General features: G+C 40.3%; 1 protein-coding gene across 1 annotated transcript in view; it reads right to left on the reverse strand.

Moving 5' to 3' along the window:
• The window catches only part of clspn (claspin), a 35,834-nt gene extending 21,908 nt beyond the window's left edge, over positions 1-13,926 (reverse strand). Inside the window, exons 1-8 of the mRNA XM_080211507.1 lie at positions 13,701-13,926; positions 10,283-10,391; positions 8,472-8,953; positions 8,114-8,278; positions 6,202-6,282; positions 4,234-4,315; positions 3,453-3,561; positions 602-1,236 (exon numbers count right to left, since the gene is read on the reverse strand). Coding sequence (XP_080067633.1) covers positions 602-1,236; positions 3,453-3,561; positions 4,234-4,315; positions 6,202-6,282; positions 8,114-8,278; positions 8,472-8,953; positions 10,283-10,391; positions 13,701-13,736 — 1,699 coding nt within the window. The 5' untranslated portion in view covers positions 13,737-13,926. The remainder of the gene's footprint in view (positions 1-601; positions 1,237-3,452; positions 3,562-4,233; positions 4,316-6,201; positions 6,283-8,113; positions 8,279-8,471; positions 8,954-10,282; positions 10,392-13,700) is intronic.
• Between the last annotated feature and the right edge of the window lie 1,406 nt (positions 13,927-15,332).

Below are 15,332 nucleotides of genomic sequence, written 5' to 3' on the forward strand. Positions count from 1 at the left end.
ACCCCCCAAAGGCTGCAGTCAATTAGAAATCAATGAACTAATGAAAACTTGCCTTTATATGCTGTTTGTCTCACTGTAAATACCATCTTCTTACAGATGTAACCGGAAATTCATTGTTACTGATGAATAGCATCACTGGCTCCAAAAGATTAGTTTAATGTGTGATTAAATATTCTAAAATATGAATTTTAACATTTTTGATATTCAGCTACTATTTTATCCAATTTGTTTGTCCCAATCACATGCTTTATAACCTGTAAAATTTTAATCAGGAGTGAAAATTACTTCCTGGTTTGCTATCTATGGGAATACTTCAGTGTGACTGGCTGTTTACCCTGCTCAATGAATATCCCTGCTGAATGCATGAAGATCCCCTTAACTTGGCATCAGATTCAAATCTGAATCAGAAAAGGGGAAATTCATGCCACCGAGATTGTCAAATTATTGCGTGCACGTTTCTTTCTTCAAGGACAGAGGGGCAAATTGCTTTGCGCTGAACATAAAATATAGGGTAATCTTTGTGTTTTATGTCCCTCAACATAAAATGCCCACCAGCTTAAAATTCAATATTATTTAGTAAATAACATCCGAGAAAGACAACCTTTGTTTTCTCTGGGCTCTTCCAAGTTTACAAATGTACCCTCATCTGCACAAAGGCGAGGTTTCAATGTTAGGTCCACGCCCAGCACCCGTAATTTATCCAGTTTGGATTTCCGATGCCTGGTTATTGAAGTTGCCTCTAATTGTTTTTGCTCTTCCACTGTAACAGTCGGTGCATCATTAGAGAGTTTCACCACAGCATCAGGTATTACTTTAACAAGCTCGACATGAGAATTCTCGTGCGTTGTTGTTAGTCCGTCACTGGACCTAGTTTCCTCAGATAGTTCCAAACAAAAATAGTGGTCAGGTTTGATGCTAGGTTCAGTATCTACAGAGTCTCTTTCTTTGCTTTCCAGGTCTGTGGAAATATCAGGTTGTTCTATTGCCTCAACAGGTCCTTTGTTCTTTTCCATCTGAATTTCACTTCCAGCTGGATTAGGACAAGTATTTTCTTTATTATTTGAATCGTTTAAATTGGGTTCTTCTATTTCTGGAATCTCTGCAGTTGTGACTTTTTCATTGTTAAGAACCAATTGATTAAGTAATCCATGATCTTGAGGAACAACATTTAATATTTCAGTCTCTGTTGTGGAATCTGAGGTTTTCTGCAGCAAGCAGGGCTGATATTTAGATGATCTGAAAGAAAATTGTGCATCATTTTGCCACAAATCAAAAACAAACTTCAGTCAAAGAAACAATTTCAAATGGACAGTTTAAAAATAAAGCATACATCTACAAAGAATATTTTTGCTAATGAAATAATGCAAGTTGGGCAAGTCCTGGAAATTTAATTATGCTTTGCAAAACTTCAGAACAGAATGAAGCAATTACTCCATGAGTAAAACATACTTTGTGGCAGATGTTGTACAATAACAAGCAAATTCTACAACTGTTTTAGCAGAGCAGAATTGAGGGTACAGCTTATATCCTTACACGTAGCTTTTTTCTTGTTTAGTATAGCTCATTTCTTGCATTATTTAATTAATGCACAAAGAGCTTTTTAATACAGCAAATGGGAGAAAGGGGACTTGCATATTTTAACTGTTACCTTGAAGAATACAGTGGCTTTATTTCTGGGACTTGGCAAAGATGGAGAGGGTTGATCCAAATGTGCTTACTTCTAATTACATTATAGCGAGGCATAACTCCATTAGAATTGTTGGCAACAGCAGATTAGGAGGAAAAAAATGTAGAATCCAAAAATTTGCAACAGCCGAATATTGAGTTTTCCTGTTTGTTCTTCCCAGAGACATTTTAAATCTCGCTCACTGAAAATCACAAGACCCTTGCAAATTGTTCTGGCAGTATAGTTATTTTCCCCATCCTACTTAGTTTTTGTTCAGTTTTTACAGAATGTGGGCATCGCGGCTGGGCCAGCATTTATTGCCCATCCCTAACTGCCCTCTATTTCAGAAGGCATTTAAGAGTCAACCACAGACAGGTAAGGATGGCAGATTTCCTTCTCTAAAGGAAATTAGTGAACCAGATGGATTTTTACGACAAATCGACAATTAGGCTTAGATCACTGGACTTTTAATTACAGATTTTTTTACTAAATTCAAATTTCACCATGGTGGGATTCGAACCCAGGTCTCCTGAGTATTACTCTGGGATTCTGGATTGCCAGTCCAGTGATAATTCCACTGTCTCCCCAGAGAATTAAGACATATTAGCATCCAATGATTTTATTTTACTCCTGAACCCCCATTTAGGAGCAAAAACTTGCATTTATTCAACATGTTGCATGTCCTTCACAACTAATTGAGACGTTGCCACTGTAGTGTAGGGAGATGTGACAGCCAAATCTCTCAGCCAGTAAACTTTCATTAGTGCAACAAGCTCTTTTATATTCACCTGAACAAGCAGACAGGATCTTTTATTTTCCATCTCAACATTGCCAACAGGGTAGCACATTCTCAGTTCTGCAGTGAAGTGTCAGATCAGATAATGCACTAGGTGCTCATGATCTTTTCTGAATCAGAGATGAGTATGCTATCACTGATGCTAAGGCTGACACATTATGACAGACTCCTGAAACTGCTGCACTGTAATCGATGCATTTTATTGTAATTACACCTAAAAAAAATCAACTGTGAAGCACTTTGCACTGCCCAAAGGAAATAAGGCACCATATAAAACAAATTATTTCCTTTAACCAGCGATCTAGCGTACTTAATGAACTCTAGAAATTCAAATCACTTGTCAGGAGAATAAAAGATGTGCTGCAATATAAATGTTCTGCTACATGGCAAATAAACATATTTTATACTATATATCTGAAACACCAATGCAAAGCACACAACGACATCTAGTGGCAGAAAATAGTTACTACATGCACATTTTCTCCACTTTGAATAAGTTTCAGAATACTGAATGTTTCCAGGAAAATTTTCTGTATAGAACGGTTAATTATTTCACTATAAAGTCATCTGTTTAATTTAATGCTTGGAAATCTATCCATCCTAGCAGTCTTTGAATTGACCAGCTAGAACAAACAAGTCCTGAACAGGTGCCAGAGTGTGGCAACTGGGGGATTTTCACAGTAACTTCATTGCAGTGTTATTGTAAGTCTACTTGTGACACATATTAATAAATAAATTTTAAACTGATGAACCTATTGCTCTTCACACTCTGGAAATCAAATCAAAGGAGATCTGCATTTCAGCAATTGTAAGCATCTCAAGTAATTTTGCCAAAGCCAGATTCCTGGATAACAAACTACTAATCTCCTAAAAAGTAAGACAGCAAGTGTGACTAAGTGGAATGTTACACAAGTGCAGAATGAGATGTTTCTGATTTAGGAGCTTGACTCTAGATTTGCAAGATATCATACAGGAAAAATGCTCTCTTACTTGAGCAAGGACATGGCACTTCCTTGGCAAGCTGGTCGTGGTCGTTTCTTGAAGAAGTCATGAATGGTTTTTGGTTGTGGCACATGATACGGTAGTGATAAGTTTGCCTCTGAGAAAAGAAGTATATAATGTTACTAACAGGGCTACAAGCTTTCAACAACCGGCATTTCAGGTCAGAACTGTAGTTTTTGTTGTATGGCGGGGCAATGGTCAGGTCTTTCCCCACCACTTCTTCCCCGCTCCAACTTATGGCCCACCCTGCTCTCGCTCTCCAAACTAAAGCTTCTCACCCCATGTACCATCTGAGTAAATTTCTTCACCATACTCTCCGTTCCTTGGACATCCCTTCTGAGTTACTGATCCAAAAGCTGAGCATAACAATTCAATTGTTACAAAGGGATACAAAACATGAAGCATTGACTTTTGGATGACACCACATTGTACATCACGTCAGCCTGAAAAACATCCATTACTAGGTTATAACCACCTTTGGGTCATACCACTATATCCTCTTAAATACCGTTTTCGTACATCTGCAGTACTCCTCAACCAATGCCTTTTCAATGTGTATACCAAATCAGATGTACTTTTGTCCAAAGATTAACTATTCATCAAGTTCCTAAAACAGATTAGCAGGAAGTAGCAAGAGGAAATATACGTACAGGCATTTAATCCTTAGACTTACAACACAACTGGTTCCCAAAAACCACGCTGAGGCTCGAACATCAAAGTCAAGGACTGCCTGCACAAGTAGAAGTTAATTCGATTCTTTAAACCTCACCTCGCATCAAACGCTGAGTTTCACTGTGAAGCTGACGGATTGCCTCCTTACTCTGTTTAGCTGCCTTCCTCTCTGTACGTACCTTTAAAAGGACAAAAGAAATGGAAATTATTTTAATAATAAAATTATTATAAATAATAAAATGTGGAGCAGCACGTAAGACTCAATGGAAATGAAATGAAATGAAATACAATATCCAAAAATAACCATAAAATGTTTGTCTTGGAGTGCTGGTCACCAGAAAGACTGTGCACTGGATGCAGCATAGCTCCAGTGATCCTTTAGCCTCATCCTCAATAACAGCTTTTATCTATACTCAGGCAAAAGAGATTCACAATTTCATCTGAATCACAAAAAAAAGTCCAAAAAGATGTATATAAACATTGAAAAATTTCTCAATAACTGTATAGAACACTGAACAAGCACATCGCGCTGCACTACATTTTGTCAATGACTCAACACTGGAGACATGGATTGGTTAATGGCCAGAATGTCTTCATGGTAGTTAAGCATCAAAGATCAGAAAGTTAAATAATGTCACAAACCACAGTTATAATGAAAGAAATATCCCTATATATTTCATAAATCAGCAGTCACTTTATATATATATAGGTGCTCCTAATTAAAGGCATGATGACTACTGTGACTTCAGTAGCTGCCTGACTGAATAATATTGCATTTTTAGTGCATCTGCAATAGTTAGTGTCTGAAAGAAACATCACATTTCAAACCATAACTTATGTTTTTGAGATGTGGCTGGTGATGCAGCTTATTATTATAGGCTCAGGATTTGTTGGTGAGACATGTATCCATGTTTTAAAAAGCAGCAGTTGTAGCACAGAAACAGATCATTTGGCTCAACAGGTCAACGTCAGCATTTATGCTCCACAGAAATTTCTCAAGAGTATAAAAAAAGGATAAGATGATCAAATAACTTGAACCAGCCTGCTCTGCTGTTCAATACGATTATGGCTGACCTTGGGCTTCAACTCCACATTCCTGCCCTTTCCCCATATCCTGTGATTCTGAAAGACTGAGGTTGAAAGGTATTCAATGGTGGAACATCCACAATGCCTGGGGCAGAGAATTTCAAAGATTCGCACCCTTTAAATGAAGTAATTTCTCATCTTGGCCTGAAATGGTTGGCCCCTTATCCTGAGACTGTGCCTGTGTTTTAGATTGTCAGACCAGTGGAAACAATCTCTCAGCATCTACCTCATCAAGTCCTTTCATAACCTTTTATGTTTCAATAAGACAGCCTCTCAGTTCTCAGGGAGACCCAAACTGAGTTGATTAGACTCAATAAAGATTTACTGATTTAAATTACAAATACAACATTCATATTAAATTTAGGAACTTCGAGCTAACTAAATAAGTAATATCAAATGTCTGAATAAGAGCGTATTAGCAAGGGGCACGATAGACTTGCTCTATTGAACTCAGTTTCCCAAATGTCTAACCTTTATATATCTATTTCAATTCTAAAATATGAACCAATTCAAGGTGCGGTAAATAGGGATAGCCATAGCCCCCAAGAGGCCATAGGTATCTGTCAGAGAAAGAAGCAGTTACAAAGGTTATGGTGCACCATTCCGCATCAAGCAAGGGAAAGGGCAGGCACCCACAAACTAACACAGGTCAGCATGTCACAAAATAATATATCCCAGTAATAGAATTGCAGCAAATAACCTACAAATAAAACAATCATTCAAAGGGCAGATTGGTAGAAAAAAAAACATAAGATTGCAGTAAACATAATCTCGTAGGGAAACTGCTATAAAGTTATTTATAAAAAACCTACTTTGGTTGTAGAGTTATTTTGAAAGGAATTTAAGAATAAAAATTTAGAAAGTGTTAAAATAGGAGACGTCAAAAGATTCAGTCACTACTATAATTTTGAGGAAAGTGACTATTCCTAAATATGACATTTTGTGCGCAATAAACAGTGACCTAACCTTAGCCAATTACCTTTTTCTCTTCTATTTGCATCAAAGACTCCTCGCAGTCATAATCCTGGAGATTTTCAGCAGATGGAGCCAGTATTGAACTCTAAAATCAGAAATAAACATGTGGGAAAACGTTCAGCAACTGTACAAGTAAAAAAACCCTAACACAATTAAATTTACAAATGCCTAAATCCTGCATTGAAATAATTTAGAATTAAAAGAACAAAAAGTAATAGTGATCAGGTGAACTATTTGCTCAATCATGTGAGATATTTTATTCCCTATAGTATATCAAATAGATGGTAGGAAATCATCAATCCAGATAAAATCCTCTCTAGGTTCCTACTCTCAATCTCCAACCAACATGTCCTGCTAGAAAGTGCACACAGACACTGACAAGGGCAAGATTGGTATCATGAATAAGTGATTTTTAACATTTAATTTCAATCTGAGTGCAGATGGTAATTGTTGCTCACCAATAAATAAATGTCCACAAAGAGTTTGGCAGCAACAACTTCTATTTTATGCAGCACCTTTAATATAAAACTTCAAGGCTCTTCACAGAAACATTATAAAACAAAGTATTACACGGTGTCACAAAATAAAAGGAAATTATTAGGTCAGATGAGCAAAGGCTTGGGAAAAAGAGGCAGGTAATGTGGAGTTCTTAACAAGAAAAGCGAGACAGAGAGATATCTGCAGTGCTTCCAGAGTTTGGGGCTGAATCAACTGAAGAGCTGGTCACCAACAATAAAGCGATTGAAACAGGGAATCCACAAAAGGCTGGAATTAGAGAAGCGCAGATACCACAAGAGGGTTGTGGAGTTGGAGGACAATACAGAGGAAGAGGGGGCCAAGGCCATGGAGGGAATTGAAAACAAATATGAATATTTTAAGATGTTGTTTGACTGGGAACCAATGGAGATCAATGTGCGCAGCAGTGATAAGGGAACAGAAGCTGGCAAGCAGATCTAAAATGATCTCTGTTGTATTAACACAACTAAGAATTTCTTGCACCTTGAATAGTTGTAAGTACCATGAATAGCTGAAATTTTGTCACGAGTGATTCCATGCAGTCAAACCCTAGTTCTGGTAACTGTATTGCATTAGTGAATAACCTTCACATAAATGAATTGATGATGATGGAGTTTATAACAGGTTGGATTAACCCCACCATCTTAAATTTATGTTTGAAGATGTACAAAATCTATTGCTGCACAATCAGATAAACTATTGTAATCTGGAATTCACATTACACATACGGTTCTCGTGAGCTCGAATTTTACCCCCCCTCACCAACAGTCTTTTAGTCTGGGGAGTTTGCATGAAGAAAGAGAAAGAATGTGAAATTGAGGGGATAGGATCCCACTTGCCAAGGCTTCACAGCAATTTTACTCTACGGTGGGTAAAGCCACGAATGGGAAACCTGCCCTTGCTCCAACTGAGATCCTTAAAGTAAGGGCTGTTTCCTGGCCAACCTCAATCTCTAGGCTGGCAGGGAAATTTAATCTTTGTGTGAGAAGGCTGGAAAGAATCAAAGTTGCATCTCAGACGACAGTGGTTGAGGGTTCATCCATGAGAAGCCCTCCATCTGACTGGGGGTTCCTTTCCCTCTTAAGGTGAGACCTCTGGCACCTCACCCTCGCTCCATGACCCTCATCCCCTCCCCACCCCACAAGGGCCCTGACTCCTGTATACGCATCTTATCCTGTGGCTCCAACACTTAGACAGGTTGGTCGCTCTTCTGTCTGCTGCAGTGTAGGCAAACAAGGAAGTCTGTACTCAAAAGGCAGATTATAGATGGTAAAATCCAGGCTGTTTTTGCCCATAGTACTGCATCCCAACTTCAGTAACCCACTTCTTCACATAAAATTGGCAAAATATTTCAACTTGCGTAGTGAAATACAACTGAAAAAGATTGAAATTGCACTCACTTTGGAATGCTTTGCTTTCTTTTTCACTGCTGCTCGTATGGCTTCCAATGATAACTCATCTTCTGTGTTGAGTTCACGTTCATCGTCCAGTTCAGTCTCAAACAGGTCACTGTTGTTAAGCAGACAGCCACTGTCATCTGCTGCCTTGAATTCTGTAGGCTCTTCCTGAGCAGAAGAATTAAAGTTCAAAAATTAATAATGAAAGCGATAATGTAATTATTACTACATACTATCTTTACAGTGCTGGAATAAATAAAGCTTAAAAGAAAAGCTGAAAGAAATCTTCAAATGTCAAATGGTTCAGGAGATCAAGTTTAAGCGGTTTTAGGATACATGGGTAAATATCCATTTTCCATACCGTTTTTGCCCGTTTCTTCTTTTTTCTCTTCAGTTTCTCAATCACTTCAAGTTTTTTCTGTGTTTTTTCTCGCTGTCTCTGGGATTTGTCCTTTCGATTTGCTGTTTCCTTGGGATACTTTGAACATTTTGATCTTTCTTGGCTAAGGGAAGAGCTATCTGAATCAGAGTTTTTGCATTGGGTTTCTGTTGCAGACAGTTCTTCATCTTCACTGCCAACACAACTGGGTTTCGTCTTCCTCACTTGGTCTTTGTTGTTGAGAACATCCAAGTCACTTTCATCACTATCCAATGTCACTCTCCGAACACGTCGTAACTTTTTGCTCTTTCCTACAACATTAATATCCAACTTTTGCTCTTCATTCTCACTATCTGATTTTGAACTGCTGATTTTGTTCACGTTGCTTGCCTCCCCATCACTGTCACTCTCCTGCAGAGGTTTTCTTGTAATTTTCTTACAAGTAAAAATCTCCTCTTCAGAGTCTGGAAGGAAACAAAAAACAATTGATTCACTTTTGAAGTGCTCCCAATTCATTATTTATTACGTTTGAGTTGGGTGTCAACTGTATTGAATTCCTACTGAAGCATTGAAATTATATGTTCTGCTTTATTTGCTACTCAACTAGGAAACAGTTTAAAAGATAGCTCAGAAGAGCCATAGCATGAATGTAACACTGGACTTGGAACATCGGGGAGAAGACTGCAATTTGAATGTTGGCGTATTGTTCAACTGCAGATTAATCCTCACATCATGAGCAATGTGATTATATGCCAGGACACAAGCAAGCTGCTGAATTATAGTAGTTGCTTAAAACTTAAGCTTCAGAAACACATTTTCATGACCTATATTTCCAACGCCAGTTGGCTGTTGTCAAGAAGCACTCACCTCCAGTACCTGCTACTCTCGATCCAAGCAATTTCAAGAGTTGATCACAAATGGCCCACTGAAATTAATTCCAACATTCAAGTTTACATTCTGAGATATAAGTCTAAAAGAACCATAGAATTAAATAGCACTGGAGGAGGCCACTAAGCCCAACGTGCCATTGAAAGTTGTCTAATTTAATCCTATACCTTGGCTTTCTTCCCCAAACCTCAAGCATACGTCCAACTGACTTTCTAAAGATACCATGGAATTTGCTTCCACTACACTCTCAGTAGAACATTTCAGATGCTGTTATATAATTTCCTCAAAGTACTTTCTTTGATGATTTTAAATACAAGGTTTCTGGTTACCGCCACACTTGCCAAATGAAACACTTGTTCCATACTTTATTAAAACACCTAATTTTTGAATATTAGATCTCCCCTTAACTTCTGAGCTTTGAGGAGAACAATTCCACTCCTTCACAGAATTTGTTTTCCTCATCCCTGGGTTCATCCTCATTCCCTGCAAGGCCATGACATCCTCTCTCTAATATGGCACCCAGATTTGTATCCGATTTCTCCTGCTGGGCCTAACCAGCAACTGATTATGTTTTCCTGCGTTTCGAGTCATGTGTAGCTCTTTATGAAGTCAAGGATACTGTTGACTCTTAACTGCTTAATCAACTTCATTCAACGACTTCTATTGCAGAATTCATAAAAAAGCCAAGAGAATTAACTGGAATTAGGGTGCACTGTCTTCCACCACCTGGAACAAACAACTAACTTAGATCAGCAAATACTGACATCTGGAACATTCACAATCAGCATACTCGAGTTATTTTTTGACAGAAAGCTTTCAAGACAATAAACATCAGGTTTGATATTGTGAATGAACTAATGGTGACCTTGCAAGCTGCTAACCAAGTCACACAGACTAGAACAAACCTCTGTCAGAGCAGCATGTTTCTTTGTTCAAACGCGGGGAGACAAGTCCACAACTTCCCTTGCCGCTGTCAGTATCACTGTCGTTTGTTTTCTCTTCACCAAAAGCTAACTGGAAAGAAAACACAAAAATGAATCCTATTTTGATCACAATGTATTAGGAACAAAATTAATTTGACCTGAATTTTCTCAATATTTCAAAGTTGGAAGGGAAGAGAGCTATTAGATGTGGAATGGATTACAATTGTTGACTTCAACTTTGGGCATTATTCAGACCAGGGCAAAGGATTCTCCATCATATTTATTTGAACCTTTTAAATCAACGAGGCTCTCAAACAAATTACATTGATTTTACAGCTCAAACTGGCTACATAGTCCCAACTGGTCCACGCCAATGTTTACGCTCCATTCAAGTCTCCTTCCACCTAATGAATCTAACCCTATCAGTATATCCTTCTATTCCTTTCTCTCTCTCTCTTGTGGATCCCCAGCATTGTTTTAAAATGTTATCACATGGAGCAGTTGAGGTATTAGATACATTTTAAAGGTGGATGCCAATACTTTCTTAGAGGTTTCCCTCTTTAAGAAAGTATTAATATTGATGAACATACACCTAAACTCTCTCATGTGAAACCCCTTCATAATGGGATTTTATAATCATACAATCTCTACAGTGCAGAAGGTGGTTATTCAGCCCATTAAGCCCACACCAACTCTCCAAAAGAGCATCTTACCCTGGCCCAGTGCCCCCCCCCCCCCAATCCCCATTAACCTGTGCATTTACCATGGTTAATCTACACATCTTTCAGTATTCCCTTTTCTGCAAGAGAGCCTCAAGCCTATTGATCTTTCCTCTAGTTACAACCTCAGTGCTACTATCATCCATGTAATTCTGTTGCATCTTCTCCAATACCTGGATATCCTTTTAACAAACTCACTTATTCACTCAGATACTGGGTTGCATTAATGTACAATCAATCTTGCCCTTTCTTCAAAGTGGGAATACTTAGTGAGGGAATCATTTAACCTGCTGTTTGACAGAATTGTCTGCTGACCTCTGCGGCAGAGTACTTCAGCCAGGGGTCATCTTAAAACATTTGAAATCTATTATTCATTTTTCTGAATCATAGTTTTGGGGCAAGTAGTTCATAAAACCATAAATTACTGAAACAAGGTGCTTAATATCTTCTTTCCAACCAATTTCATCCATAACATTTTGCAAGTACAAGACTTCCATTGCCAAGCTAAGGATATGTTGGTATTGCATCTTCTTGTTTTTGACGGTCATGACATGGAATTAATTTGCTGATGACATTTACAAGTTTATTGTTTAAAACTGCTTGTGGATGAATAATGAATGCTCAGAATTGATTTGTACCAATATGCAAATATAAACTTGCAGCTTATACATCAGTAAAATCATAAGACCCAGAATATTTATAGAACGTACCCTTTCTTAGTTTGTGACAAACTCACTGGAGCATCTATCGCAGCCTAGCAATTAGATAAATGAGGAAGCTACAATATAGATCGTAAGTTTACAAAACACAGAAAGTGCCTGTAGTACTGGATTTCAAATGACGGCTTCGGCATGCAGGTCAGTATTTTTCAGACAGATAACAACAATCTATTTTACTATTGCAATTCTATAATGATTAATTGCTGCATGTACTAACATGAAAAACAGTGATTTTAATACTGCATTTTGCAATTGTGCAGGAGTTTACAATGGAGACACACACCTAACATTGCACTTTGAAAATTAAACTCTCTGATCCAGGTTGGAAAGAACCTGGAAGAAAATGGAATTGCAGGTGCTATTCAGAGTTTGGGGGCAAACGTATGATTCAAATTTTTAGAGCCCATAAAAACATCAACTTAAAATAAAGTCGTTTCAGAAATCAATTAAGCCCCCACCTTATTCTTATCTAATAATCTCAGATCACTGGATAACAACTTTATGAAAACCAACATATCTACCTCAGATCCCGAGTACTGAATCCAGGACTGTACAGATGTAGTTTAGGACATCATACAGTACATTTATACAGTGAGCCATTTAATTCAAATTTCAATACAAAGGATAGCATCTCATGTAGTGGTTTGAGGGCTTTGTGGCATTCAAACACACATAGACCTATGGATGAAAATCAATAGGAAATAAAACAGGAATGGAGCCAATCGAAACTGCTTTACCATTCAATAAGATCAAGACTGAACTTCAGCATCAACTCCACTTTTCCACCATACCCTGATAACTGTAGATTCTTTGGAACTTATCGATCTCAAGTCTTGAACGTACACAAAAACTCAACATTCACAGCCTCTGGGGCAAATAATTCCAAACATTTACAATCCCCAGCAGAAACTCCGAATCAACTCAGTTCTAAATGACCAGCCTCTTAACCCCGAGACTACAATCGCTGTTCTTAACTCTCCATTTACAAATACAACTCTTCAACAAATACTCAGTCAAGCAAGCCCTTTAAGAATTTTAGGTTTTAACTACATCATCCTTCATTGTTCTGACTGATTACATGGCCTAAAAGATTACAGGCCCATTCTAAAGTTATAGTCACAAGTAGACTTACATTAACATTAATGAAAAACACAAACAGTCCAAGGAGCACAATGTGATCGTCACGGAGGTTTTCAAAAAAAATTCACTTTACAGAAATATAATCGTTTTCTAGCCACTGTATTCAATCTTAAGCTTTCCCTCGCGATGCATCAGGCAATTATAAGCTTTGTGCTGCAGTTCTATTTTCTGGTGATGGCGAAAATATTCAAAAGCCATAAAACTTTACACAACTCTGCACGTTCTTACATTAAATAAACCGTTTGCAAAATTGTGCGCCAAAAATAAAACTGAAAAAGAGTAGCAGCAGCTAATGTCAACAATATTGGGCGGTGGCTAGACTGGGGAGGGAGAATTTAAGGTATTAAAGAGTGAGTAAATGCTGCACCAATTAGCAGTTTAGGAGTAAACCGCCATCCTCACACTACAAGGATCACTGTGTTAACCCAAATCAACAGCCCCGCCAAAAAAGAAAACTGACCACCCACCATAAAAAAGTAGATAAAGTGCAGAACCACACTGATTAACAAGACCATCTGTAGTTAGTGGGCATATATAAACAGGAGCAGTTGTTTAATGATGAACGGGAGAACTATAGTAACTGACATTTTTAAACCCACTGCAGAGACAGTGAACCCCCAGCGACTGACAGGCTGCAGTCCCACACACAGCCAGTGATAATGCCCGGGAGAGGGGCAGCGAGCTCACCCGGCAGACAAAGGGTCTGGAAGGCCTTACCTGTGGGAACAGTCTCCCCCCCTCCCCTGCCCCGGAGCCCAGCAGCAGAGCCCAGGGCCCCAGCCAGCGCGCCAAGCCGCAGCCGGCCTCCATTCGGCCTCTTACCTCAGAGCACGGCTGCGGCTCCGACACCACCGACATAGCGGAGTAAGGAATTAAAATCACTTCGAGTGACGGGGTAAAGGAGGAGGTGGTTCCGAAGCGTTGTCGCTGACAGAAGCTCTTATTTTTTTTAAGCGGTCACTTCAGGCCAGCCATCAATAACAGGCACCTCTCCACTCCCCAGCAGCGGGAAAGCTTCTGCCGCAAAAAGACTCGGAGACTCGCCTGATTCGGCCTTCCCGCCAGCCACAAAGCGCATGCGCCCCAATTGAAGCCCCGCCCCTGTTTGGTGCTGAGGAAAGGCTGGAAGTTCCGCGCCACGCCCCCTCACCCCCTACGGCCCGCCCCCACGCCCTCGGTGACTGGTGCCGAGGAAGAAGACGCAGCCCCTTTCCCACAAGCCGTGCCCCTTTCTGCTCGAGGAGGCTCCGGGCCCCGCCCCGCCCCGCCCCCCCGCGACTGGTACCGAGGAGCAAGACCCAGCCCCTTTTCCATAAGCCGCGCCTCCTCCTGCTTGGGAGGTTTGGGCCCCGCCCCCTGTGACTCAAGCCCGTGACGTGGAGATGCCGGCGTTGGACTACTAGTACGGAGCAAGGCTTCGCCCCCCTCCGGCTCGGGAGACCTTAGAGCCACGCCCCTTCCCTCACAGACCGCATCCGGACCGACTGGTGTCGAGGAGCAAGGCCACGCCCCTTCCCCTGAAGCCCGCCCCCTAGCACCGGAGGCCCCGCCCCTCTCTTGGCTCCACCTCTGGTTGTTCTGTCAAAGGGGACTCCGCCCCTCAGCACTGAGTGACGCGCGCCCAGCAGCAGCTGGCGCCTCTGATTGGAGCTTTCCTTACACATGCGGCAGCGGCAAATTTGAAACAGACCTTCTCTGATTGACAGTGGGGTGATGGACACATAGGGGATACATAGGCTTAACCTGGTGTTGTGAGACTTCTTACTGTGTTTACCCCAGTCCAACACTGGCATCTCCATATCTGCCCCTCCCCCCACCCACCATTGGAATTATTCTCCCTGCATCTACTCTGTCTAGCCCTGTTAGAATTTTATAAGCCCCTATGAGATTCCCCTCTCATTCATCTGAACTGCAGCGAAAACAATCCCAACCTAATCAAGCTACAAGGAAACCTACAGAGAACCAATCTACAGCAAAAGGGAACCTAACTATGACTGTAACACTACATTCTGTACTCTCTCCTTTCATAAGAAATAAGAAATAGGAGCAGGAGTAGGCCATCTAGCCCTTCGAGCCTGCCCCGCCGCCATTCAATAAGATCATGGCTGATCTGTTGTGGCTCAGTTCCACTTTCCCGCCCTCTCCCCATAACCCTTAATCCCCTCTCTTATCAAGAACCCATCAACCCGCTTCTTAAAAATATTTAGCGAGGCAGCCTCCACCACTTCAACGGGCAGAGAATTCCAGAAATTCACCACCCTTTGAGTGAAGAAGTTCCTCCTCAACTCCGTTCTAAACCGCCTCCCCTTTATCTTGAGGCTGTGCCCCCTAGTCCTACTGTCTTTTTTGAGCGGGAAGAGTCTCTCCACCACTATCCTATCCATCCCATTCATCATCTTATACGTCTCAATGAGATCTCCCCTCATTCTTCTAAACTCTAACGAGTACAAGCCT

This window comes from Carcharhinus amblyrhynchos, chromosome 24 (genome assembly GCF_965287045.1).
Source record: "Carcharhinus amblyrhynchos chromosome 24, sCarAmb.v2.hapA, whole genome shotgun sequence".
NCBI classification, from domain to species: Eukaryota; Metazoa; Chordata; class Chondrichthyes; order Carcharhiniformes; family Carcharhinidae; genus Carcharhinus; species Carcharhinus amblyrhynchos.